Source organism: Maniola jurtina, chromosome 3 (genome assembly GCF_905333055.1).
Source record: "Maniola jurtina chromosome 3, ilManJurt1.1, whole genome shotgun sequence".
NCBI lineage: Eukaryota > Metazoa > Arthropoda > Insecta > Lepidoptera > Nymphalidae > Maniola > Maniola jurtina.
The window spans coordinates 2,883,301-2,898,004 of record NC_060031.1 but is presented as its reverse complement, the minus strand read 5'-3'; the positions used below and the strand labels follow the sequence as shown (position 1 = coordinate 2,898,004).

At 36.2% G+C, this 14,704-nt stretch overlaps 1 protein-coding gene across 3 annotated transcripts in view; it reads left to right on the top strand.

Moving 5' to 3' along the window:
• The first annotated feature begins 1,017 nt into the window (after positions 1-1,017).
• The window catches only part of LOC123880180 (echinoderm microtubule-associated protein-like CG42247), a 28,207-nt gene continuing 14,520 nt past the window's right edge, over positions 1,018-14,704 (top strand). For 2 of the 3 annotated variants that reach the window (XR_006799178.1, XM_045928158.1), the window contains exon 1: positions 1,018-1,548. Coding sequence is in view for 2 of the 3 variants with exons in the window: in XM_045928158.1 (XP_045784114.1) it covers positions 1,024-1,548 (525 nt within the window). In the remaining variant the exon portion in view is untranslated. Of the gene's footprint in view, positions 1,549-12,911; positions 13,103-14,704 lie in introns of those variants that run through there. The other variant, XM_045928173.1, reaches the window with a different exon arrangement.

Sequence of the window (14,704 nt, the reverse complement as noted above, 5' to 3'; positions counted from 1 at the left end):
TACAATATATAGGGCAAAATAATTACTTTATTGGATCTCTTATTACTGTATCTAGGTAAACGTCCTTACTAATAATAATGATTCAAAAAAATCGGGGTTTGGTATAGATAAGTGTTCCGTTTTTTTTTCTTGTATATACCTTACACAAAAAATGTACCAAGTACACGTTGCCCTGATCTGACAAATCATCTCTGCCCTGACTGCATAATATAATATCTTACATTTACTCACATTAGCAAGGGTAAGTATTTAAAAATATATACCTACGCAAAAAATGCAACATCTGTCACTTATGTACAAAATAGCTGTATCAAATCAAGCATAATTTTCTAGTCACGAAAAAGAGTTTAATATCAACGTATTAGAATATTTAAATCAGGAATTTATAAAACAGTAATTTATGCACATTTATTATGGTAATAAAAATGCTAAATTACTGCCACGTTCTAGTCTAGGTATTCAAATACATATTAACCATGATTCATACAACAATATAGGGTGAAGCTTAAAAAATGGGATCTTTAATAACATAATAACTAAACGTGAAACTTGAAAGTCGTGACTCCGGTTACTTAGTCACGCGCAAGGGTTGAACTCGTTACGCTTATCTAGAACATCTAAGATGAAGAAACGCTAACTAAATATACCTAAGTTATAGTAGGCTAAGGCTGTGACTTTAGGCGTAATACTTTTTAGAAAAACAAATATAATCGCATTCTTCAAAGCCTGACATAAATAAAGATACTTAGATTTTCATTATCATTTTATTAGAAAAAGGATCTGAAAGTGATTAGAAAAAATAGTAATAAAACCTAGCAGGTACTTCGTTGTTTACGTATTGACTTTACATAAATTACGAGTATACTTACTCGCGAGTAATCGAATAGGTAATATATTTAATGGATCCCATGAATGAAAGGCATGCCGGCTATGCATCACATGCGTAGTTATCAGCTGATAAAGCGAAAAGAGCGCAGTGCCCGCCCGGCACCCGCCCAGTCGACGGCCGAGTGGTCAGCGGCCATGTCGCGTCGAGTGCTAACTAAGCGCCAACCGCGTCAACCTCGCCTTCGCCCCCAGGTTGCGGCTGAGCCGGTTGCAGCTCCCGAACCGCCGCAACCAGATCCAGACCCGCAACCGCCATCCGACGACGAGAAATCGCCAGACTGGCGCCCGTCCCGCCCGCCCTCGCCGCCACAACGCCCCGACGACATCTCTGAAGGCTCTGAACCTACCCGTTCGAATATAAGACCTGATCGAATAGACCGACCAGAACCAGCAAGTCGATACGCAAATCTTAACTACTGGAAAGCGAGACGTGTAACCTTTTACAGAAATGGAGATCCTTTCCATCCAGGTGTTGAGTTCCGTTTCAAATTGGGTAGAGACTTGGTATCCATGGATGCGCTACTCGACAGACTGTCAGAGAGATTGGAACTACCTAGAGGTGCGAGATTCATCTTTGGTATGGATGGCGATCGGAAGTATAGACTTGAAGAGCTGGAGGACGGAGCTTCTTATGTAGTTTCATCTTACAAGACTTTCAAGGTAAGTTCTGACTTTACGTACTACTTTTTATTACAAACAGCATAGCAGGTATCACCATAGCAGGTATAAAGTCAGTGCTAAGCTGTCTGATTGTTGGTAAGCGCTTCTTCCAAAAATCTGTTCGAGTTTTATTGATAGTTTTGCAAAAAGTGCCACTTGGACGAAACCTTCTGTTTACCGTACATTAGCTACGTACAAAGACGAGTGACGAGTTAAGACTGCAAGTTCTATAGCAAGTTAAGAAAAAAATTGAATAGGTCATTTAGATTTTTTAAGCTGGTAACTAGATATTCTATCTAATTAACAGTTTAAAGTTATTTAAGATCTAGGTGACACAATTAGGTATTCGTTGTATGAAAATGTAAGAATTAATTACTTTAACTACAGTAGCTAGAAACAATGTTTTTAATTACACATATTATGTTATTATGTGGCGTGCGTGATCCATACCAAATGGGTTAAACGAATACGTTACTGAATACTTAATAATTGTTTTGGTTTACAAAATCTACATACAAACATATTTTTATCCATAAATTATCTTAAGAGGGGTCTCTCCGTCATTCGCTCCATACAAACGTAGTTCCAATTTCATTTGATTATTAAGCAACCAAAGTCCATGAAATTTTGAAGACATATTCTAGAAAGTAATATCTATGTCTGTGGTTTTCCAGATTTCTGTTAAAATATTTGGTTTCAAAGTTACGCGGTCTTAAAAATTCACATACAAATCGTTGAGCTCCTGTAATTTTGAAACTACATATTTTTAGAAAAATCTAAAACACCACAGGCACAGATATTAGTTTCTTAGAATATGTCTGCAAAATTTTATGGACTTTGGTTGCTTAATATTCAAATGAAATTGGAACTACGGTTGTATGCAGTAAGTGACGGAGAGAGCCCTGTTAAAATGTTGCTTTTGCATGCGTTTTTGTTGAATTATGTATCCCAAAAAGTTATTCCAAATAAGTCTCATTTAAAAACTTTTAAACTTGATTTTAACTTGTTATTTAAAAACAGACTATAGCTAACATGATATATTATAATTATGGATAAGTCTCCGCAGTGTTATAAGGATGGACTTGAACACAAAATAATTTTTCAAAACTCTACATGTAAAAACATTTATTTGATGTGGGCCAACATAATTAGTATGTTTCTAAGAAGAACTATAAAAAGCATGATGAAAAAAAATCATTCAATATGTTCACTACAAAATAATCACATTAGATGAACGATCTTTTTGCGCAGCGTATCTGCCCCTTTCCTTTGTAGATACTTATGTATTTTAAATAAATATCATATGATAAAAATCCAAGGAGTAACAAGTGTAAATAAAAAATTTATAACACCCCCGACAAGTGAAAGTTACAGTAACTAGAAAAGAGCTGATAACTTTCAAAAGGCTGAACCGATTTTCTTGGATTATAGCTAAGAACACTCTCGATCAAGCCACCTTTCAAACAAAAAAAAACTAAATTAAAATCGGACAATCGTTTAGGAGCTACGATGCCACAGACAGATACACAGATACACACGTCAAACTTATAACACTTATTTGGGTCGGGGGTTAAAAAGTAGTTACATTCGCAAGCTTTGACAATTGGCATAAGTATTTAGGCAACGTTTTCTCATAGAAGTGTAGAAGTACTCGTATAAACGCAAGAGGCCGCGTCCTTGTGATTTGGGTCACAGGATAAGAACCACGCACCGTCTCTGGCATTTGCATTTTTATTGCGTACCCACTACCTAACTATAATAATTTACCTAAATTCAGTTAAGTTTTTAGCTTACTTTTAGCCGACATCGATAACTCGCTAATTGTTAACGAATTCCGCCCGAAAGCCATTTTGGACGCGACAGGAAATTATGAAAATACTCGGACTCTTTGCTTGTTTGGCGATAAAATATTTTCCTTCCTTTATTTGGCTTTTGTTATCGATTGTGAGTAAAACTGCGATCTTATTTAATTTCATTAATACAATAGCTAATGCCCACGACTTAACGTCCGCGTGGATATAATTTTTTCTAATCATTTATGAATCATGATACCTTATATCTAGACTTTAAAGTGCGATGATCAAGCTATTAATCTACAACCCATTGACGATATAATTTGCATATTTTAGCCACAAAGTAACCAAAGTGTAATTTTATATGCGACAGGAAATTACGAAAACAATTATGCGGACTTTTCTTGTTTGGCCAAAGTTGATAAAAAAACTATGTTGAATTTTCATTAGCTACTTTCCCTCCCCCTATTACTGACAAGGTCAAAGCATTTCATGGTGGTCAAGATAAACAATACGGGCGGTCAAATGAACAGATTAGGGTTTCTGAGTATTAGCTGAAAGAAAATGTTAGCATAAATCACTCACGTACATATTAAAACCTGGTTTCAAATGGTATCATTAGTTTTGATAAATGTGAGCATATTTTGTATAAATCAAGAAAGTAGAGGTCAATAAAACACTTATTGTTTTTGTTAAGGATTACTCATGAGGAATATTTTTTCGAAGTGGATGTAGCTACGTTCATGAATGCTGATCGCACATATTATTACGGACGAACCGCATGCACTGTGAAAGTAACAGTTCTCAGTACTGAAAACAGATCCTCACGTACCTACTAAATGATTGAGTGGCGTTGGGATGATGTCTTCTGGTTTTATTTTACCTTTTCCGAAGCTATGGGTACCTTACGATTCGTGGTACTAACATTATCAACATTTTTAGTGTTCCATTCTAAAAAATATATAGTTTTGTTTAGGCTGCCCGTCTATCCGTCCATCTTTCCAGCTTATGTCATACTCATAACCATTTTATTAGTACTGAAAAAATGTATCGCGCTCTGCAAGCGACTTGCGGCAACGACAGCGCGTGCGGTCGGATCCTAATAATGTACGATCAGTATTAATCGTTTGGTCGTGTGTGCTGTGTGCCGGTTCATAAAGTAGGGTTGCAATGAATTTCGATAAACTGAGACTCTATTCCGTCTTTTGTTGATACTTTATCATTTTGATTGACTTCTAAAAAGGAGTACGTAGATATTTTCTTGATAAATATTTTATAAACATATAATAGTTTTGTTGACCTGGTTTATCGCTAGTTACGAGTACTTGTACTGAAATAAATTCTTCTCAGCAGATTCTGCTAATCTAACTGGTAGTAAAACTTGAATTAGATAGAAAACGTTTTATCTATTGTCTATTTGCTTAGTGACTAATAGACGGAGTTTTCTTATATTTAAATAAATATCTTTATCCCTGAAACTTTACAGAAACCATTGCCAACTTACTTTTTATTCAGATTTGAAAAGTTGGATTAGGTCAATAAGCATTTTTAGAAATAAAAATAGAAAGATTTTTTGCAAATAAACTTTTAGAAGTACTCTTGAACCGTAAAATGCATATCCCAGTTTAGCATTTAATAATAATAATAATTAGCTTTTCTCTCTTACTTTGTAAACTCTAAGGACTGTCCCAAAAAAAAGATTTTTCATGGTCACACTACAATAGAGCAAACTTGGCAACGACACCACGGCGGGGGCAATGCACCACCTTGCACTTAATATGCATCAAGGCAATTCCTAAACTTTTGCCTACGTACCTAGGACTTTCGCAGCACAAGCTATAAGTAACAGCTTATTATTGTTCTACTTCTTTATAAATAATAAGAGCTTAAAGAAGCTTAAAAATTGGATTAATTACAGGTCTCTTCCTGCGTCGTTTCCTCAATTTTGATGCAATCCCCTTTGATGCAATCTTTGCTACGATGTTCCTCCATTGCTCTCTGTTTCTTGCCGCGTGGGTTACATCGCAGATAGTGTTGACCGCTTCTTTTATTTGGTCTGGCCAACGTCTCGGGCTACGTCCGCGGGGTCTCTTTCCTTCGATCTTACCAGTGACTTATTGTAGGTATAGCCATTGATTTCAGAAAATAGCGCATAACTGAGAAGGCTTTGACTTCGTCTGCGATGGCGTTTGCTGGCGCGCGTGCTGTGCTTGTTTGGAGTGTTTTTTTTTTTGTTAAGAGTGGCTGGTTTTTGTGTTAGTTGGTGTTTTTTGGTGGTGGAACTGACTGGGAAGCGCTCTAAAGGGGCGCCGCGCGTATGTCGGCGGGCGCCGGCGCAGACGGAGTCCATACTTGTATAAATTCAACAACTTGAAAATATCACAAACTTGACATTGGCTAATCAGAGTAAAGCCAGATTTAAAGAAAAAAAAAAAAAGGCTGATACGGTAGTGGAGTGGTGGGAGGGTGACAGTTGTCATAAGTTGACGAATCACTGAGCTCTGGCGTCACGTCATCACACCCCTCCCGCACCGCTCCACTACCGCAGGAACCTACTCAGTTAACATTTTTTTATTTATGCCTGCTAGTGTGGCTTTGTACGTAGACGATAAAAGCTAGTATGTATCTACGACTCAGGATAAATCCATCTCGATTTTATATGAAAAGAGTCATAGGTACTTATTTTTAAGGTCCACAGGCTTAACAGGGCTCTCTCCGTCACTTACTCCATACAATCGTAGTCCCAATTTCATTTGAATATTAAGCAACCAAAGTCCATGAAATTTTGCAGACCAGTCTTAAAAGAGGCCGCACGCTTCTACAATATTTTAGAAACTACTATCTGTGTCTGTGGTGTTTTAGGTTTCTCTAAAAATATGTAGTTATAAAATTACAGAGGCTCAAAGATTTGTATGTGAATTTTTAAGACCGCGTAACTTTGAAACCGAATATTTTAACGGAAATCTGGAAAACCACAGGCATAGATGTTAGTTCCCGGAATGTTTCTACAAAATTCCATTGAGTATGATTGGTTATTATTCCAATGAGAGACGAACTACGTTTGTATGGAGCGAGTGACGGAGAGACCCCTCTTCGTCAACTTGTGACAACTGTCACCCATACCACACCCCGAGCCTACTTAGTTAAGCGCTATACCTATGCCTAATAGGCTGTATATTTCTAGAAAAAAATAAAGAAATTCATCTTTGTGACCTACATTCAATGCGTTTAATTACTCATGCCATAGTAATAATAATAGAGTTTATACTTACCGCGTTATCGATGAAGGCTTGAATATATGAATAATAAGTAAAATGCCGGTGACGGCCGCTGTAAGTCGTTTGTTCACTAGTTTTTTTCATAGCTTCCCGATTTCTTAGTGTACGAGTAAGTACCCATCCATCCATCCATCAGCCTGTATGCGTCCACTGCTGGACATAGGCCTTTCCAAGAGCGCGCCACCAAACACGGTCCTCCGCCTTCCTCATCCACCCGCTCCCCGCCACCTTCTTCAGGTCATCGGTCCAGCGGGCAGGAGGTCGTCCCACACTGCGCTTACCGGTACGCGGTCTCCACTCCAGAACACGTCTGCCCCATCGGCCGTCGGTTCTGCGACAGACATGACCTGCCCATTGCCACTTCAGCTTGCTAATCCTTTGAGCTATGTCGGTCGTTTTTGTTCTTCTGCGAATTTTCTCGTTCCGGATTTTATCCCTGAGAGTGATACCCAACATAGCTCGCTCCATAGCGCGCTGAGCGACCTTTAGTTTGTGGACGAGGCCAACTGTCAGTGTCCACGTTTCTGCTCCATACGTCATCACAGGTACGAGAATGTACGGTAAATCTAATTAAACTATGAATTGCTAACCTGTTACACAAAAATTTTACTTACTTCTAATTTTACTAAATAAGTTAGTATATGACTCTCTCTGTTACGTAATCCCACACAAATGACAGAGACAAAAATTTCAGGCCTTAACCATTTTGAAAGAGCCGCCAACAAATCAAAAACGAAACTAGTTTACGAATTGAATTTCGAATATTTTTTGAAAACATGTTTGTTATCCCCACTTGGGTGGGTCGAGATCAACCAGAGCTTTTAAAATCATACAAAATGATTCATTCAGATTCAATTGATTATCATATTTACTAATTAAACTCCAAACATATTGTATTGGCGTAGCTCGCCGTAGCATTTCGTAGCGCTACGTCTTCAACTATGAAATACGCCGTCCATTTATGTTATATAGAAATATATGTATTAAAGGAAAGTAAGTACCTAACTAAAATAAAATTAATATACCTACCTATAATCTGTATGTATATCTATGTTTTAACAGCATAACATTTTAATTTCCTAAAATGTTTCTAATATATAAAATACTAGGTATATCCGTAGATGATAAATTTCCTTAGCCTATCTTTCTTGATCGATATTATGTAACAAGATTCTTTACAATATTTCTAATAGAAAATTGCGGCATAAAGGCAGTATATCATAGGTACTAATACTTAGGCTATTTATCAATCGACCTCAAAAAAGAGGAGGTACCCATTTCAAGCCGTATTGCATTGCGTTATTGTTTTATGTAAATGAAAATGTTTTTTTTATTTCATGTAGGACAGCTTGTGTTACTTATCATATGTCAAGACTCTACCACCAGTTCGGAGGGCAGATTGAATGACTGAATGAATACTTTTATTGTACACCACAAAATTAGTACAGAAAAAACACATACAAAGCACAACAAAATACTTAATACCTATAGGCAGGTAGGTACAATTTGGCGGCCTTTTCGCTACCTAGCGATCTCTTCCAGGCAACCAGATTCTATTGAGAAGAGCCAGCAAAGCTAGTTAGGTATCTAAATATAGTTAATTCATATACTATAATATTATAAATGCGAAAGTCTGTCTGTCTGTCTGTCTGCTACGTTTCCACGGCCCAACCGCTGAACCGATTTTAATGAAATTTGGTACAGACTTGGGATACATTCCGGGGAAGGACATAGGCTACTTTTTATCCCGGAAAATTGAAGAGTTCCTGCGGGATTTAAAAAAATTGAAATCCACACGGGCGAAGCCGCGGGTATCCCCTAGTATATTATAATGCTCACTATGTAGACATGTGAACACTATGTGAACCTGCGGCATCCAGCTGCTCCAAGTCCGTGGTCGGAGGGCTGTCGAAAATAGGAATATAGGTCGAGCGTCCGATAGCGTTTAAGCGATACCTGATACGCGAAATTGCAAGGAAGTTTACACGTAAACTATCGACGGCACGTAAACGTACGAAGAGCTACTTTTTTATCGCTTTTTTATGATGCAATGCACGAAACTATAATTAAAATTATACGTTAATAACTAAGCATTATAAAAGAATAATGAAAATATCGACTAAAGAGTTTATTGCTGTTTTTTTCGATAAACATTTTGACGGTGATTTTTCAGGATCCTTGGATATATTTTAAGATTTATAAATTATATCATAAATATAGTTGTAGATTATAATTTAGCTGTATTTTTCTAGATAACATAGTTATCATATTTTTTGCCCTACTTAAAGTCCGTTTATCACCACAAAAAACGCGTGTCAAAGGCTGAACGCCAGTGCAGCTAAGGTGCAATAGCCACGACTGAAGCCTCTCACAATAATGGAATGCAGCTTTTTAAACACAGAATGATATACACTCCAAATTAAAAACCTATCACGCCTTTTTTTTAAAAACTGCTTGATAATAACTAATCAAGAAAATTACAAACGGTCTACGTACAGTGTTGTATCAAATTGTACATTTTTGAACGCTAATTTTCAGCCAGTCCAATTATTTTAATTTCTTTGTATAACTTATACAAATCGTTCGTAATAGTAATTTAACAACGTTCCAAATAACAATCACGTCTAGCAAAATTACTAGGCAACTCAAACATTTGGATCAAGGTCCAAACGTTTGATCCAACCTTCGCCTAATTTCACTTAATTTTGTAATGCGTAATCCTGATTTAGCTTATCGGTTCGCGTGTCACTCGACAAATTTCCTTAATATTTGAAGCACGTAAGACCACCATAAAGGGCTTTTAATTATAAAGGTTCGATGTATATCGGTTTAGTGCTATAACGTTCTGGTGGGATTGCGTGGATTAGCCGAGATTGACCTTGGTTGGCCGACCGTTCCGCGCCAACACGGTATTCAAATCTAAGCAGTCGCTGTTATCCAACCGTGCTATGCGCAAAGCTTTCGCGTGCAATTCAGACCTTTAATTTTATTATAATACGGTCTATTTTGTTTTTAAGATAGTGGTGGTTGAGGTCTTCTATTAGTTGAAGCGAAGGCTTTGTTTTGTTGCTGCGGATTCATCAGCTGTTGTACTTGGGTCTAGTACCTTGTATGGCGGCTCCAAACGACGACGTATCTTTGTAATCAGCTGCAATCGAACTTCCGATACTGAGCTTTTTTAGTGAAAGTGGTATAAGTGATGTATTGAAGATCAAGTGATAATTTCTCTATCTATTTCTTTATCAAAAGGAACGACTTCTAATATTTAAGTGCTAATGCAAATAATATAAATTATTTTCTGTGATTTAAATTTTAAATATTTCTACAGTAAAGTTATTGAGTTCAATTAGAATATTAAACCAAACTTTATTTATTTAGGTACATAGTTCTATTTTCTAAAAATAATATTTTAGTTTGTTATTATCAGTACTATATCGGTAATATTTTGTTGTCGTTGTGGGAATGTTTACAATTTTATCATTATAGAGTTATAGAGCCTAGTGCTACTAAGCGAGTACCTAAATTAATTAAATCCAACAGGTAAGGATCGAACTCACACGGACAAAGTCACAGACATCACCTGGTGATCATGTCAATAAATAATAAACTACAATAATCTTATGAATAAAGCTCGAACTTTATTTCCATACTTTCATGAACATTAACATTGTTCGCGGTCTATTCTATCAAAGTATAATTGATTTATCAAAAGGCGTCCCTAACTGCACTATACAGCTTTGAAAAGCTGTTAGTTTTATCTAAAATCATCCTAAAGTACATTTACCTAAGCTATTTATTACATAGGTAATATAACTTTTTGGATGTCTAAAAAAAGTACCCTTTCTCTTCCAAATAAGCGTAGATAGATAGTCTAATAAGAGTAGGTACTAAAATATAATCCAAGGGGTCTAAGCTTTTTGGATATTGATCCGCATGTAGGTATAGTGCGCGCAAATCAAGTAGTCTAATATGATGTTGTTTGCATGGTCTTAGACTAAGGTTGAGGTCTGTTTTGTATAATGCGCAATCATACGCCTCGTGTTCAGATTTTTCTACTTGTTTTGCGCACACTCTATTCCATTCCATCAGCCTTTATGTGTCCTGTATGAAACCATCAAACTCATGTGCCCCAAACCGGTTTCATTAGAAAGACAATAAATAATGCGAATATGGGTTTAGACTTTAGACCACTAAAACAATGCATTAGGTATGTATTTTTTTTAACGCAGTGGCACACGCAGGGTAATCCGCGTATCATATTATTATACTTAGTATATCATACGTATAAATCGGTCATACTCGTAGGTAAATAGATAAGTAGGAATGACTCAATGTTATAGAGAACGCTCGAAATCGATGGCAATACACGTATTATGTAAAGCACCCATTCACTTTCTCGCTTTATTTCTTGATATTTCATATAATTCACACGTAGTTACGTGACTCAAGTAATATCGCGTGACGAATTCGATATTTTCCGTTGAAAGCTCAAGAGGTAACGCCGGGTATAGCAATATAGGTACCTATCGTATTTCAAAAACACTCTTTTTCATAAGTCGTCAAAATGTTTCCGGAATGTGCGTAGGTATACCTAAGAGTAGGGTACACGGCGACTTTTTGCAGCGATTTAGTAGCGCGTTTCGTTAACGCGCCTGCATCGCTACTTTTGGCCGCTATCTAGTCGTATTCGCAACGCGTGACAGTAGCGTGCGATTTAGTGATACTCGTACAATCTCATAACCCTCATAACATTGATTCAGCATCGCTTTTGCATCGCTACAACGCGCGACTGTTCGGGCGACATTATTTATCATGTCTATTTATCTGTCAAGCCCCTTTTTACCCGACTACGGGAAAACCGAAAGGAAGGGTTATAATTTTTATTCAAGTGGAGGCATTAAGTTCAAATTAATATGAAATACTACAATATACGTCTAAGTCAACGCAATCAAGAATAACCCGCTTTAAATTTACACCCATACCAAATTACATTTCATGTTGAATGTTCAGATTATATGAAGTTAATCTCTCAAGGCGACTCGAGTGCCTTCAAGGTAGAATATCATCAGCCCATGCCCAGCAATTTTCCGTTCAAATCAACCATAATATAACGTTTACACTTTATATGCAAATGTTCGATGCAACGGATAGTTTGACGTCATTCCTATGTGTATACGACAATATTTAACTATTACTCCTGACCATTGAATCTTACTATATTATTTAAATTTATACCTATAAGGTTTTTAATTTGGCTTTTTTATTTCTGAAACGGTAGTTTTTTCTACAGACTGTTTAATGAACCTCATAATGATATTAAAATGCCTATTTTACAGGGTAGCAACGGGTAATTTCGACATCAATGGTATTCAATCATGATCGCTCGAGGTGATAAACCAATTTTTTTTCGACTCAAGGAGATACCCTAAAATTTACTTTAGGCCTTTCTATTTATATAGGCCTGTGTATCGGTAACAGATTATATATCTACTAGGTATATTCTAGTTTTTATTTTAGCTAAGTATCAATTTTACAGGTCTCCTAGTTTATTACAAAAATGGTCATGACACGCAGACAGACCTACAGACAGACTGGTGAAACTATAAGGTGCCTTGTTTTAAGTTTCATCTTAGGTTCCGCACTCCATCTTAGGCTGCATCATCACTTGCTAGCAGGTCAATTTTTAATTTCAATTTCAATCAATTGCAGCCAAGCAATAAGACCTTCTTTCTTCTCTTTAAATTAAAAACCAGACTTTTTCACGTCTTTGAATTAAAAAAAACTACGGAACTCTTAAAAGAAGGTTCATTATTAAAAAATGCTAACATTATTCAAGTAACTTGATGTTTGTAGCGGGTACTTGAACTTCAGTAAAGGTGTTGAACGCGAATGACATTTGGAGATTCATATCTAGATAGGTATTCCTTTGTTGGCTGCCTTTGTTGTTGGTATAACATTTTTATTTCGCCTAAAATTTTTGTGTACATGCTTCCATTCCATTCAACTAATTATAAACTCAATCTTGATACTAAAATCATAATTTATTTATACTAAGGCGTCGAGCTCACATAACAGTTCAGCGATCAGAGTTCTGCGCTTGCGGTCATGTCAAAATTGTGCTTTTTGACCATCGCGTTCAATTTATTTTTCTATATTAAAATAATAGGGCAAACCGCTAAAACAAATCTTGGTTCAATTATTTTACAGAACTATTAGAAAAATTAAATAGTAAAATGATGCCATAAATCAATATTATGAAATATTAAAGTGTATATCAGACTTAAAAGTTGTATTTCGAGAATATAAAATCTAGAGAATTGTTAGTAAGAGAGCAAGTGACTTTTTAGCGTAAAAGTGTATAAAGGAGCGAAAGTGTGGCGCCCAAGACGTTACCGCTGGCTGTATCCAGCTGATTCCATGGATGACAGCGACGAAGAGCCATTCACAGTCATATCTCTGCCAGTTTACACGCCGCAACCTCCTGTAAGTATGTTGACACTTCACTTGTTTTTATTAATTACTGCGAAAGCCCAAGACGTTACCTTGGCTCTTCCACAGTTTTGCGATAAAACTGTGGTTGTACCAAGCTAATTTTATAGAAGACAACGATTAAAAACCATTCGAAGTCATATTCCTGCTAGTTTACACGACTGATCCACCTGTAAGCATGTTCACATACAGTTTATGTAATATTTAATACTATGAAAATGAATAGAGTGAAACTTTGGCTCCCAATAAGTTACCTTGGCTCTACCTTCCTGACTCTGTGGCAGACAGAGACGTAAAATAATATATCTGCCAGTTTATACACCGGAGCTTTCTGTGAATATGTTTCTTTACATTTATTTACTTTTCTTTTCACTTTTTTAAAATCATGATTTAGTGAAATAGGCCAGTAACAACTACCAAATATGTAACTGAGCATACTACGTATAAATCATTGAAGTTACAGGAAAATATCCATATAAGATTGTTCCCTGTTTGTAGTTATAATATTACTATTATACTGCATATTCATAGATTAAATAATTAAAAATTCTAGTTCAAAATATGTAAAGCAGATGGCTGAAACTTAATAGACGTTTCCTTAAGACTGTATTCCTGTAACAACAAGGTTTATGTATATAGGCTCTTAGTTACCATATTCATATAACCGCCTACACTAGCAACTAAAAAGTACACATATTTTGTTTCCCTTTTAAGTAATGACCAAAGTATACCAGGACGTTAAGTAATGGCCGAATCTTGTTTTTTTCACATAAAATCCGTTTCTTTATACATATTCAATGTTTTGCGTGAGCCGCGTTCATTCTGAATAATTCTTGCGTAAATGAAACTATTACTTGGTAACTCAAAAATTTATACAAACAAAAACATAAACATATTATAAACGGTTACATTATTTTTCTTTTTACAACATTCATCAACAAAAAAAGTAGGTATTTCAAGTAGGTATATTTATTTAGTCTAATAAATGCTATTGTCATGACGTACTTACCTACCCTATCTAAACCATCCTTACTATAATATTATATGTGAATGTAAAAGTCTGTCTGCTTGTCTGTCTGTCTGTTAGCTTTACACGGCCCAGTTGTTTGACTGATTTTGAAGAAACTAGGTACAAAGATAGCTTGCATCCCGATTCCCAGGAAAGGGTAAAGCTACTTTTTATAAGTATCTAGAAATCAAAGAGTTCCCACGGGATTTAAAAAAACCATGTGGACGAAGTCGTAAGAATTTCACTTAGTACTCTTCCTACGCCATAAAAAAAAGAAAAGCATCTTTCAAAAGGTTCTAAGAATCCTAAACTAAATTGTGGCTTTTTCAAAAGCGAGTACTGAAATGTGCATCGTCCATATCGGACTGCCAATTTGTATGTTATATTCTCTACAAAAAACAATCATTACAGAGCGTCAAACATACAACATTTCCAGTCGCACTAAACCCACAAAACACCGCAGTCTACTTGCTATGCAGCAATTTCTAACTTGACCTCGTCCGCGACATAACACTCTTCGATACTCCGAACAAAATCCACAACAATTAACCCACTAAAACGGATCGGCCCTTTACTTACATCTTGCG